Source organism: Mchenga conophoros, linkage group LG9 (genome assembly GCF_057382185.1).
Source record: "Mchenga conophoros isolate Kocher_MC1m ecotype Shallow Benthic linkage group LG9, M_conophoros_male_GT1.1, whole genome shotgun sequence".
Taxonomy (NCBI): Eukaryota; Metazoa; Chordata; class Actinopteri; order Cichliformes; family Cichlidae; genus Mchenga; species Mchenga conophoros.
This window is the reverse complement of record NC_140534.1, coordinates 22,957,926-22,971,195: the sequence shown is the minus strand read 5'-3', so window position 1 is coordinate 22,971,195 and position 13,270 is coordinate 22,957,926. Positions and strand designations below refer to the sequence as shown.

General features: G+C 39.3%; 2 protein-coding genes across 3 annotated transcripts in view; one reads left to right on the top strand and one right to left on the bottom strand.

Annotated features, from left to right (window-relative positions):
• Positions 1–1,136: 1,136 nt before the first annotated feature.
• On the bottom strand, positions 1,137–3,961 carry mnx1 (motor neuron and pancreas homeobox 1). The gene is made up of 3 exons (XM_085285956.1): positions 3,436–3,961; positions 2,626–2,786; positions 1,137–1,985 (listed from the first exon to the last, which is right to left on the bottom strand). Exons 1-3 carry the CDS (start codon positions 3,929–3,931, stop codon positions 1,698–1,700), a joined length of 945 nt encoding a protein of 314 aa, XP_085142082.1. The 5' UTR covers positions 3,932–3,961; the 3' UTR covers positions 1,137–1,697.
• Positions 3,962–9,819: 5,858 nt separating this feature from the next.
• Positions 9,820–13,270, top strand: part of ube3c (ubiquitin protein ligase E3C) — a 30,065-nt gene continuing 26,614 nt past the window's right edge. For both annotated transcript variants that reach the window (XM_085287001.1, XM_085287000.1), the window contains exons 1-8: positions 9,820–9,952; positions 10,509–10,623; positions 10,754–10,807; positions 11,293–11,367; positions 11,832–11,978; positions 12,107–12,222; positions 12,331–12,488; positions 13,039–13,192. In XM_085287001.1, the coding sequence (XP_085143127.1) occupies positions 10,558–10,623; positions 10,754–10,807; positions 11,293–11,367; positions 11,832–11,978; positions 12,107–12,222; positions 12,331–12,488; positions 13,039–13,192 (770 nt within the window). In that variant the 5' untranslated portion in view covers positions 9,820–9,952; positions 10,509–10,557. The remainder of the gene's footprint in view (positions 9,953–10,508; positions 10,624–10,753; positions 10,808–11,292; positions 11,368–11,831; positions 11,979–12,106; positions 12,223–12,330; positions 12,489–13,038; positions 13,193–13,270) is intronic.

Here is a 13,270-nt window from a genome sequence, read left to right as displayed (position 1 = left end):
TGCGAGCTGTCTCAGGTAATTTTAGAGAGCGCAATTACTTCATCAATTCAGTCAGTTGAGAATTTTGGTGGAAAAGCTTGAGAATTTGGCTGCTGAGGTGGAGATAATGGGATCAATAGGCTCACTGTGCACTCCATACACTGGCTATTGTCTGCAACCATGAGCCGGAGAGTTTCCTTCAGCCTCACCTGGTGTGTGGGTCTGACCCTCAGCTGAACTTTGATTTAGTCTGCTAAAGCAAACAGCAGAAGATAACTAACAGATCCTTCAGTAATCCCTATACAAATGGCACATAATCAGTGAGACCCTGCTATAGATTAACGCTGATGACTGCGGAGGAAATGATAACGCGTCAAATCACCGCTAGCCCTGCTTTCTGGAAATAGAGCCATGCGTAAAAGCGCGCACACGAGGATTATTAAACTGCCTCAGAGGCCAAGTCGGATTAATTGAGATATACATAATATAATAAAATACGTGGTTTGTCTGAAAGAGGGTCAGGCTAGATATCAACACATTAGCAGTCGGTGAGATTTGAGGGTGTCCACTCATTTTCACCAAAAACTAGGCGCTAGATTATTTGGCCTGCACACACACACACACATATATATATATATGATCTATGATTACAATTTATAGCTGTTAGCTCATGGAATTTAGATGTTACACGGATTAGAATATATTCTTATTATTAAATTATTATTGCTCAAAATATTTGCACCAATACTGCCCATTTTCCACAAACGCGCATCCTGTGAGGTCAATAGTCAATTATTTATATTTTGTTAAGCTGAGTTTATGAGTTTGAATGATTTCAGTACTGAAAATAGTGCCTGAGCAGCCAAGTTTGTCGCTTAACACGCCTTTAAAACGCTTTATTAATACGAGCCCATTGCTAGTGTGGTGTGAAATGTTTCCTCCGTCTGACTGCCTCCTTGCTGTTTGCTCACACTGCACGTTTGCACAGATCTGACAGCGCTATTAACAGTAATTCCCATGACCCGACCTGTCAGAGCAAGGAGGAAAACACAAGCCTCTGTCCGGAAACACACTGCGAGCAAAATCATAAATCAGAGGGAGTGCGTTTGCAAGAAAGAAAATAGTTTTATATAGGAAAAAAAAACCCAAAACACTTTATTTCACATTGTTTGCCAAGACGCTAAACAATAATTTAGCATGCAGATGTATTATAAGTAAGATGTATTATATGTACGTTTTATAAATACAGATAGAAAAATAAACATAACATTTTTCCAGTGTGATATGGCACCGAGGAAGTAAAACATCACAAAGAACAAAAATAAAAGAGCCACTATTAAGTGTAAGGGATATAGGATAGGATATAATTGAAAGATTATTGCTGATAAACTAACCATCACAGCAGGTGGATATTGCAAAATCCTGAGCCAGTTTACAGCGTTTGCATATAACCATGCAATAGGCTACGTCACAGTTTTACCTATAGCCGGGTGCTGCACGATATAAACCGCAAATCTTCTGCTTTATTGCTTGTTTATGACACGAGGGTCTAATCTTGACCTACATTTTATTATTTTCATAACAAAAACAAAAATCTCCACAATTCCAAGTAGGTGATTAGAGGTTGGATTACATGCATCTAACTGCATTTTACAGCGAAAGCCCCCCCAGAGTCACTAGAAATGGAAAACGCTGCCTTCGCCCTTTTGCTCCAAGCTTCAAGGCTGCGGACTTATGTCACTGTTGTGATTCCTCTCGTCGTCCGAAGAGCAGTCTGACGAGTTGTACAGGAAATTTTCGCCTTCGTCGTCGTCACTGTCCCTGAAATCTCTTATTCTGCCATTTTTTGAGTCCGTCTTGCTGTGATAATCCGACTGTTCGAGTCCGTCTGATTTCTCTTGGCCGCCCTTGGAACCTTTCTGCTTCTCGGCCTCCTGGGCGGCCTGCTCTTTTGCCTTCTTGCTTCTCTTCCACTTCATGCGTCTGTTCTGGAACCAGATTTTAACCTGGAAAAGGGCAGAATAAATGATTTAAACTGGTGTGAAGGAAACTTGGGCAACAAATCGTCAACTTCTCCCTATCCTTTAATTTTCTACCACACTCAATGTGCAATATTAGCCTATGCATGAACTCATAAAATTCTCCAAAAATACTAAAAATAGCACAGGAATGAAGGTGCTATCGGCGCGTAAAAGTCACCCGTGCGCCTGACATTGACCTTTTGGGTATTGCAGTCATCCTTCCGCCTGAAATGTAATGCAGTGTTTCAAAATATCTGTAGAATATAGTAAAATCAGCTTTAATCGATATATATATATAAAAAAATTTAAGTTAAAAGATTTTTTTAAAGCCGAATTTCCATTCTGAGAGTTTAGAAACACCAGTTGAAAAATTAAGTTATCATAACTTAAAGTTATCATTCATATACATGCTAGAAAATATTTTTTCATATCAAATACTAAACACAAACTCTTTCAATCATTCTGCAAAATTCTAGTTTTTTATATATATATATATATATATATATATATATATATATATATATATATATATATATATATATATATGTGTGTGTGTGTGTGTGTGTGTGTGTGTGTGTGTGTGTGTGTGTGTGTGTGTGTGTGCTGTCGTGCAGTCATGTTTTACCTGAGTTTCTGTCAGCATGAGGGAGGTGGCCACTTCAAAGCGCTTTGGTCTTGACAGGTACTTATTCAGTTTGAACTGATGCTCCAGTTCCAGCAGCTGCTGACTCGTGAATGCAGTTCTTGGTCTTCGGCACTTTCCAAGTAAGTTGGACTGCGCCTGAGCTGCATGAATATATATATTAAAAAAAAGAAGAAGTCAGCTTTCACACATTCAGCAATTTCTGTCATGCATTTTATGTAAAGAAAGCCATCATATTCAAATATTCACAATCATCAAAGAGGATACTTTGAAAAGAAAAAGAGGAGTCGGCAGTATAGGCTATTTATTATGCGTCCTTGTTCTCTCAAACAGCAAGCTTGTCTCGCCATCAATACATCCACAGACAAGCTATTTGCCACCCAGTTTTGAGCAAATCTGTTAAAACGAGCAGAAACAAAAAGGCAGTATCTGGTGAGCAAATAGCATGTCGACTGTGGGTTTCACACTCCTCTGCCACTTTCCCACTGTCCATTATCTGTCCATTTTAGTTCCTCTATGAAAAAGCATCAGTGTGTCACGCACAGTTCCCTTCAGACGATAATATCTGATAGAAATTGTGCACCAGAAATTCCCAAATCGAACTTTTTTTCCAAGTTAAATCACAGTTTATGGGCATCTAGGCCAGCATTATTTTTACTCTTCAAGATATTCTGTTAAACAAGATATAAAGCAGACTACACCACAACCAAGGGCTGAATAATATTTTGGGGTTTTACTCAAAGTGAGGGATTTGAAATTGCCAAAATATTGTGTCATGAAACTGCTACTCACAATTAAAGTCAGACATTTTGGGGAGCATCATCCCGGCCGTGGAGACCCGGAGCCAGTGGTCCAGCTGGAAGGTGCTGGCTGTCAGTTTAATGGGATCGCTGGTGTGGTGGTGATGAGAGCCGTGTGGATAGGAGTAGGACAGGGCAGGGTGTTGGCCTGTAAGCGCAGCAGCCGAGTAGGTGTACATGGGATGACCGTAGAGAGCCTGTGCTGGAATCCCTGCCGTGCTCTGCGGATGTAATCCAACCATGCTGTGCGGGCTGTTGAGGAAACCCGGTTTGGGAATCAACCCGCAGGTGGGAATCCTCGGCGGAGACGGCGTGTCGGCGCGTAAAGAATCGGCACTGGTGGTCAGCTCCGCGGCTGCCACACTTCCAGACGATGGGATGGAGGAGGAGGAAGACAGGGAAGTGACAAGCGCCAGCGGCGAGGTCTGCGCCTTGGGTGTATCGACTGCTAAAAGCGCGTCAATGCGAAAGTTTTTGGATTTCTCCATCGGTGACCCGGTGCGCGTCCTTCTCGCCACTGCTGCTCAGACTGAAGGAGAAGCCACAGCCGTTTCCCCACCTCTCTAAAGTTATGATGGGATCCGGAGTGTGTGAGAGGAACTCCGTGTCACACTTAATTCCTGTCAGAAGGAGGCGATTGGTGCAGCCCTCTGGCAGGGGGCTGTCCGAAGCGTCACTGCGCACCCAACAAAGCCTCCCTGCTGTAAGCACGGCGCTGGCAGAGTTACTGTTTCCATAAAATATTGCCATTACTGAGGGAAAAAACGATGCAGACAGAAATATTTTTCTGTTTTTGGTCAGCTGGATGCTAATTTTGCTTATATGCGCAATTCTTCAGCAGCAGGTTTAGGCTGGCATGTTTCCAGTGTGACTATTTATAAAATACAGGACCTTCTTCGATTAGAAGTGAGCTGGTAGTATTGGTTTAACTTTGAAAGACAGCAAATATATATTTATATTTAAATATATTATTTCATTAGAAACCACGTATTAAAATCCCTGTTTTCTTAGAATTGAGCGAATACACGCATTACTACTGCAAGAGCAGATAAAAATAGAACAATTCCGTTTCCAGAGGTGAGCTCTGTCTTTGGGCCTGCATGCTTCATGGTTCATTTGAGGACGGGACATGGTTTAGCCGAAGCAGAACAAAACAAAGCATACTTACGATAGCCGTGATAATAAGGGGGGATATTACGAAGCGCATAGGTCGAGTTGGATTATGACGCCAACTCAATTTTCAGACCTTACACGTGAAGTGATTTGTGGCTGTCTTGACAACAGTGACCCATTAAATTCAGGGGGAAAAAAACTGCATAGGCAAAAGTGAGCCACATAGGCCAACAGGGAAATTTAAGTAAAAGCCCTCCTTCTGTCGCTCCAAAACCTGAAGGTGACTGACGCACAGCGACACGTTACAATGGCGCTATGCATCTGAATTAATTAGGTCCATGCGTCTCTGCTTGTAGCGTTTACGTTGTTGATTTTTATAACTTATTATTAATTGTAACCTTAAAAAATAGAATCCCTGAACTGTGACGAATAATACGGATGGTTTGATGTTTTTTAAAAAATCAACAAGGAGGCATCGACAAATTTTGCATTTGAAAGCCTTAAAATGTGATGAGGAGAGAGATGTAATCGGCCCGTGGCTCCGGGTGACGTGGGTCTAATAAGCCACTTAAAGTTAATGGAAGAGGAGGTCAAAATGAGAATTATTGACACCCCGTTGCCCTTAACTGGTCTACCAATAAAGCTGATTAGTTTTTGTCAATTCATCAGCTAACCGCACTCCGGGGACGTTTATTTGCTCGGGGGAAATCAACAAGTCACCGGGTAGTTTTGAAGTAAAGGATCGCCATTTAATTGTGGACCTTGATGATCACGAGCAATTACAGAATGATAAGGGGGAGATTGATGTGGGTGTGTGGGACGCGGGCCTGCGTGGAAACGTGGAGGAGAGAGGAGGTATGACAGAGAGGAGACGATCAAATGCGCTTCGAGCATTTCTGCGAGAAAATGCGCAGATGTTGACGATGTGAAGATGTTGTACTAGAGTCTCGAATGTATTGACTTGTGAATATTTTACCAAAATGTTTCTGAAAACAGCGCATTAAAAAAATCAATCCAAATATCCGGTCCAGATGCCCACAGCAACTCTCGTTCAATCTGAGCAGGCATTAAAGAGGGTGGTTTAAAATTATTATGATATTGCCATGGGTTTAATTAACATCTCCACCTCGGAATATTTAGCAGATGCGAGTTGCCGAAACACAAGTTTTCTTTTGCATATTCCTCAACGATTAAACGCACTTTATCAGCCTTCTGTCTGATTTTTTACAACAGCCGGACTCTTATTCTGCGCCTTGTCCCTCACCACGGGTTTAATTTCATTAAGGAGCCCACATGAATATTTCTATTAAAGCAGCGGTGAAATATGGAGCCATTTAGTATTGGCCTTCGCCGATCACGCAGATTTATAGCTCCTTTTCATCACATCCAGGAGAGAGAAAATTAATAAGGAGCCCAATGGAAACTGACCCTAAAACCCTTTTCTTTCCTGAAAGCTGTTAATTTGCTCCGTAATTACTTTCACAATTAACTAAAATACAAATCAAAGTGACAAATCGAGATAGTTTATATATTAATTACCTTTGGTAAATGTGTTCATTATGAAAAGGCGGTTTAAAGGAACCCGCCCTGTCTCTTTTAACGCAATAAATGCAGAATTCGCTCAAACTGGCAAAACCGGGAATTTTATACTGATTTTGTACAATTTCCACGACATTTGTTTTCTATTTAAGGGAAATCTTTGATGTCGGTGTCAGATATATCAGTGCAATTACGAGTGAGCGACTTAAAATAACACCAAGGATCCAACCCCTTTACTAAATTCGATATCGAGGTTTTCGTCTCAGACAAAAGTGTTACACGGTGAGCCTGAAGGCGCAGGCAATTTGTTGACATGTGCCAAAAGGGTAGTACTTCTATTATACACTACTATGCATTAGCGGTCATATAGATATATTTTAGTACAATTATATCCATATCCGACAATTATTGTCAGTGTTCACACTCATTATCCAGTCTAATGACGACAGGAAGCTTCTTATGACCTTTAATTCGTGATTGTTATTTTAACACAAACATCATAAATGATAATAATAAATATTAAAAAATAATAATAACAATAAAATATTCATTATTCGAGCATTTTACACGTTATTTCTTTAACTTAAATCTAATTTGTTTAATTTCGGATTTGGCGTCTCCCTGCACAATTTTAATACAACATCATCTTTTTAAGTCAATTCATGCGACCTATATAGTTTGTCTTTAACGGCTCTCATAAATACCTCAATCTCAGACTGCATGTGCACTTTTCAAAACCACCACAAAGCTACTGTGCCGTTTTATGAAATGTTCAGAGTGGGGAGGTTTTTGCTCTTTGTTTATTAAAACAATGATGACATTCAGAGACTTGCGTGTCCCTTTTACACGTTCTGTTGGCTCTGTTAGGGGAATTGAATCATATGGTATTATTATCATTAACAATCATCGACAGTGACCTTTTGTGTATTAAAGTTATCTTTCACCTTCCACACGAAATTTGCCAGAGTTTCAAAGAAATCAGCTGAATCAAAAAGTTTGTCTAAATATATGAAAGGTCCTCAAAGCAGAATTTCCATTCTAAATGGAAAAATGAGGTTTCACTACAATTTTTAATTTAAATGCTTAAAATATTTTTTTTCCTCATATCAAATGTGCAACACTTGGTTTTTAATATCAAAAAATTTGTGCATTTCAACAGTTTGACCAAAAAATAAGCAAAAAACAAATCTGATCTGTGTGCCATGTGCGCAGATTTTTTTTTATCTGTTGACTCTACTAAAAGAATTTAATCTTATTATTCTTATTATGAATGTTAGTCTGACATTTTCAGTAATGTTAGCCTTTCTGATTATTAAAAGCACTGATATTGGAAAAAAACAGGTGTGAGATCACAGAGGTACAGAGTGTAGAAGCAACACGACCTCTGAACCGCATTCACAAAAATCATGTTTGTGTAAAACTAATTTCAGTATTTTTGAGAACAAAAGGTATTTCTTCAAAAATAAACATAAGATTAAAAAAGGTGCATGCCAAATTACTGGAAATTGTTGTCAACATTGTTATTTAAATGTACTTTTCCTGTAGAAAATCTACTTTTCCGGGAGTTCGTTTGAGCTCAGATAAAAATAAGCACAGTACAGTTTCAATGACCAATCATGCAGTAACACTATTACTAGAATAGCAGCAGGGCTGAGGTCATCAGAAGCCTATATATGGACCAAAAATAAAATTCAAAGCAGAACTCTCCTCTGGTTTTAATTTTGCTTTCTCTATATCAATGGTAAGGATAACTTAAGGATAAAAAGTATATATTTATTAACATTGAACTATTAATTTCCTCTTTAATGATAAAATTCCTGAAAAGTCCAGAGAGTTCACAGAAAAACTGAAATGTAAGTATCTTTATTTTTATCACATTTTCCATGTGTTTCCAAAAGTCTTTTTTCCCCTCCCCTCTTCATGTATGTACAAGTCCCGGAGAAAAAAACAAAACAAAACAGGATAAAGTCAACAAATTTATAAATATCTAACAAAAAAACCAAAAAACAAACATTTATTTTGGTGTTTCTGAAGCCCATTGAGCCAAACTGGCGATCGACACAGGACCACTTACAGGCAACTAATACAAACAGTCTTTTAATATATGCAGACATCCTGAGGTCTAACAGGAACAAAACACACCTAAACTAAATCAGGATAACGACGCAAGAGAAGTAAGCTTAAAAAAATACACAACAGACAAAGAATGACCAAAATAAAACAGGAAATAAACAAATATGAAGACAAATAATTTATAATAAGGAGAAAGGAGGCAGGATAACTGAAATAAAAAAATATAAACAAACTAAAACCATGAAAATCATGCAGAACTATTAAAACAAAAGCTCAAGAATAACACATGGAAAGCAAGTCCACAGCTTTAAAACACTGTCAAAAAAAAATCCAAGGACCATGACAGCCTCACTGTTAGTACTGTGTCAGGGTATACCACACCTTTCACCCAGCGACAGCTGGGATAGACTCCAACACCTCTTGAATGAGATAAGTGGATGATTTATGTAGTTCAGAGCAGGTATTACAATATAAACACAACACCTGATGAAATCAGTTGACTCACAGACATCCCAGATATAAATAAACATGTGCATCAATGCCTCATCAGGCTGGTTTTGTTAACAGATATGACCAAACTCACAAAGACTAACACTCAGGATATTTCCTCTTTGATCTTTTTGCCCTCAGGGTTCCTCAGGCTTCAGTGACCTGCTTCATGAAGCTAGTCTGAAGTCAGTTAATTCACTCCTTAAATTTTTTTCTTCACTTTTTAAAATTAACTTTTTTCAGCTATTATTCTATTGCACGTGATATCATTTACCATATAGTTGTCTGCTTTCAGTTGTTTTGGTTGCCATTAGAGGTCACCCCAACATCTCACCCCATCCCTAGTATCTTTCGTCACACTGACCCTCTGCATGCCTTCCTCTTTTCCTCCTACCTGGCAACTCAAAATTCAGCATCTTTTATCCAGTATCTCTTGTCCACATATCCCGTCTCTTCTCTGCACATGTCCAAACCATCTTGGCCTCTCCTCTCTTTGTGTCCAAACTGCTCAACCTGAGCTGTCCCTTCAACATATTAATTTCTAATCCTGTCCATCCTTGTCACTCCCAAGGTAAATCTAGTATTTTCAGTTCTAAACAGCTGCAGCTCAGTGTCTTGTGTTTTCATCAGTGCAACTATCTCCAAACATTAAACCCCAGGAGGTCTCATGTTCCCTTTAACTCTTGGTGCTATCATTCTGTCACAAATCACCTCTGACACTCATCTCCACCTGCCACACTGCCTTTCACTCTGCCCAATGCTTTAAAAAAATTCAGTGTTGTCCAATCATATTTTTTTTCTAATAATCTGTATTTGTTTTGGCCCTTACCTTAGTCTAAGTTTTATTGTTTATTTTAATTACCTAAAATGGTTAGCTTTAGTTAACTTTAATGACCTTGGTTCATGTTTCCCTTACTTTAGAGGACACTAACCATAATCTAAACATCTATCCCAGACTCATCAGGTTAAAAGTTAATGGTGTTTTTTTCGTGTTTTTTCCCTAAAAAATACACGAAGGTCCTCGCAAAATGACAAATTCAACCCAAACACACACTCATGCTGTAGCCCGAGAACCTTCTCAATGGCTCTAGTAGAAGGGCGGGTCTTAGAGACGGTATTGACAGACATTCTGTCCAATCAGCTGCCTCGCTTTGCAGGAACCGGATGCAGGCTGCTCTCCGGTGTTGTGTTGATTTCTAGAGAGAGCAGGAAAAGAAGACTTGACGTTTGGAGAAACGTAAACATCCTTCTCAGTGTTGTAGTGTCTGTCTCACTTCTTAGCTCAAAAGTCGAAGGTAAACGATTCATACATTGCTGCTTATTTTTCTCAGATGTGTGTCCTTCAAAAGAAATGATGTCAAAAGGACATGCGGGTAGGGTAGGAAGACACCCCCCCGGAAAGTTAGCCTGCCTCAGCGTTTAGCTGCCCAGCTAGTTAGCTGCATTGCTAACGTCAGCAAAATCATGCTGCTTGCACATACGTTGTCCTTGCTACGAAATGTCACGAATAAATGAGCTTTAATATGGTGTCTCATTGTTGGGGTCGTTTAGAGGAAGCAGGCTTGTTAAAGCCCCTAGCAGCTGCTGAGTCATTAGCTAACCGGCTAAGTTAACCGGTTAGCTAACTATTGTTGCATTCAAACTGAAGGTCTGGCTGAACTTGACCTCCTGTGATGTTGTTCAACTGTTGTCCGCTTTGACTGTTCATAATCGTTTAATTTTGCTACTAAAAATATGGCCTGCAAACGTAGCTTTATAGTGTCGTGGTCGGAGAAACTGTTAGCCGAAGTTAATTGTTTATAAGTTGGCAGTCAAGTCATCACGACTGGTCTGTTTCATTTTCTCTTTCAGAAATTAGAGTAAGCCTTCGAGTCAGTCAGTCCATGGAAAAAATCTAACGATGTTCAGCTTTGAGGGAGATTTCAAGACAAGACCCAAGGTGTCCCTTGGAGGAGCGAGTAAAAAGGTAAGTGGCATCTCAAAACTGGGAATACATCTGCTGCCATTAACAAACCACACATAGCTCTATGCTTAACAGATGTGGTTAAAACGTGTTGTTGTGTTGCATTTTTATAATAATCTTTGTTGCTTTTCAGGAGGAGAAGGCATCACTGTTGCACCGCACTCAAGAAGAGAGACGGAAAAGAGAAGTAATGTCTCTTCTGAAGTCTTTTGTTTGTGCCCTTTAAAATTTTGCAGCTCATACTATTTACAATTTTGAAAAGTCAGTTCTTTCATTGTTTCACCCAGCTTGGTCTTGCAAAGAAACATGAAATATTAATGAAAAAGGAGTATATTTGTTTGCGTTCATAAATATAAACGTCACATTTCTTTGTGACAGTCAGCATGACGTTGAAACTAGTGTAGTGCTGCAAAGCTTTTTTCTCCTTGATTTCTTTTTCTGTATATCACACTTACATGCTTCAGATTAATATTAAACAAAGGCCCAAGAAAATACAGAATGCAGTTTTTTTTTTAAGTAGTTATTTCATTTATTAAGGGAAGAAAGTTATCCAAATCTGTCCATATAGTATGTCAAAAAGCAATTGCCCCCTAAACTTAATAACTGGTTGTGCTACCATTGGCAGCAAGTAGCACAATCAAGCATTTGTAAATTTTGCTTTAATTTGCTCAGGATGAAAGAAGACGACTGAAGAACGCCATTATCATTCAGTCCTATGTACGCGGTTACCAAGACTTGAAAAAACAGGTATGTCTGCAAGCACATTTCATACATTACATAATTCTAGTGACATTGCATGCGATGACATGTGAAACCCTCTAACATACAGCTGGCTAATGAATGACACTGCCTATTTGATGGTGTGGGAAATAGCAAGTTTTTTCGCAACCTTAACTTCGTCCTTGTGATGAGTGTTTTTGGCTTCAAAGATCAGAAATAAACATGTGGCTTTAGGCAAAATTGTGAACTTCTGCATCTCATCAGGAAGTCGGTTGGTCCACAGACAGTTACAGCAATGATATTGTGTTACCTTACTTAAAAGAAGTTGATGCTGCATCTTGTTGTTTCTGTTAAAATGCAAATGTGGTGATCACATTTTCTTTCTTGTTTTGGGAACCGTATTGATTTGTGGTAGCAGCATTTCTGTTTTTGTACCAAGTCTGCTCAAACAGAGTGTTTACAGTGTGTGACCTGTGACTTTCTTTCTCCAGTATGCCATACAGCGGGCAAAGTTTGACGAGCGTGTCAGCCAGACGCAGTCGGGAGGAGCTCAACACGCCCTGGATGGCGTTGGTCTCTGCCTCTTATCAAGACAATTAATATTTTTCTACAGACAGAGTGTGGATGCCCATAGATTGGTGAGAAGACAAAAAAAACCCCGAGCCTTAGGCCCTTTGGTTGTATCAATAGATTTAATAGATGCTAATATATTAAAAAGTTGTGTTTGCCAAAGACCAAAACTGTGTCTACCTGTGTGTTGATAAAGATATGGCTGTGCCAGAACCTGGTGAAGCACAACGGCCAGTTTGTGAAGCTGTTGGTTGGCCCACAGAAGAAGACATGCGTGTTTCAGATCAAGAGGATCTTAGGCTTCTGCTGCAGGTATTGGAAATAAATAATTTTCTTACAGATGCATAAATGCAAAAGCTGATGGGATATCTGTAACAGAAGTTGCCATTATCACTCTTGTCGCTCTCTCCTGTCTTTTAGACTCTTGCAGAGCTGCACGGATGACAGTTTAAATGTTGCAGTTCCCATGCGAATGCTAGAAATCTTTTCTACAGAGAGAACCTATCTTCCCGTTATTCCAGATGCTAATAATGTAGCTTCATTACTCGAGCAGATTTTGCACTACATGGTACAGAAAGGTAAGCTCACTGGCTTAACTTTTATCTCTGTTGTGAGTCTGCGGTCAGGATTTTTTTTTTTCTTCTTTTTATAGAAAGAAAAGAAATGTCAGTGACACACAGATTCCTGCAGCATAGGTGCAAATAAACCTGTTGAGACCAAATTATTAAACAATAAGGGGTGTGCAGAGATCTTGAATGTGTGTCAATATAATTTTGTCAGTGTTTTTTATCAGTACAGGGCAGTTCATGTTGTGACTGGTACAGGATTACATTCAAGTCAAGTGTATTTCAAGTACTGACAATTTCCCAGAAGCATGAGTCATTTCAAAAGCACGGTTTAAAGTTAGTCATTGTTGTCTGCACGAAACATTTTTTAGCATTACATCTGAAAAAAATCCTACTTTTTAGCCTGAATGTTAGGTTTAAGGGACTCATTTTTACAACATTTCAGTTACTGCAAACAGGAAGATTTCTTTTTTTAATATGTTTATATTAAATACGTAATTACATTAGCGTTTTCTCAGATAATTATTTTGAGTGTTAATTCTTCTCTCTGTCCTCTCATCAGGATACTACAGGTCGCTGTATATTCTTGTGAATCACAGGCTCCCTTCCAGTCTGGAGTACAGCGACGCTCCCACTATCCCCCTGGCAAGCACACTGTTGGAGCACATCCTCAAACCTCTGCACTTTACCTACTCCTCCTGCACAACAGGCGCAAGGTACAGTGAGCAAAGCAGGAGAACAGGAACATTTGCACAGGATGCGACAAGAAAGACGCCCCTAAAAGATTACCTGCT

What these genes read in the sequence shown, in the direction of transcription:
- mnx1 (XM_085285956.1), bottom strand. Translation starts at nt 3,931, where the DNA reads ATGGAGAAATCCAAAAACTTTCGCATTGACGCGCTTTTAGCAGTCGAT. An exon ending in CAAAATGTCTGACTTTAATT is followed by an intron (nt 2,787 to 3,435) that starts GTGAGTAGCAGT and finishes ATATTCATGCAG; the next exon opens with CTCAGGCGCAGTCCAACTTA. An exon ending in TCATGCTGACAGAAACTCAG is followed by an intron (nt 1,986 to 2,625) that starts GTAAAACATGAC and finishes GCCCTTTTCCAG; the next exon opens with GTTAAAATCTGGTTCCAGAA.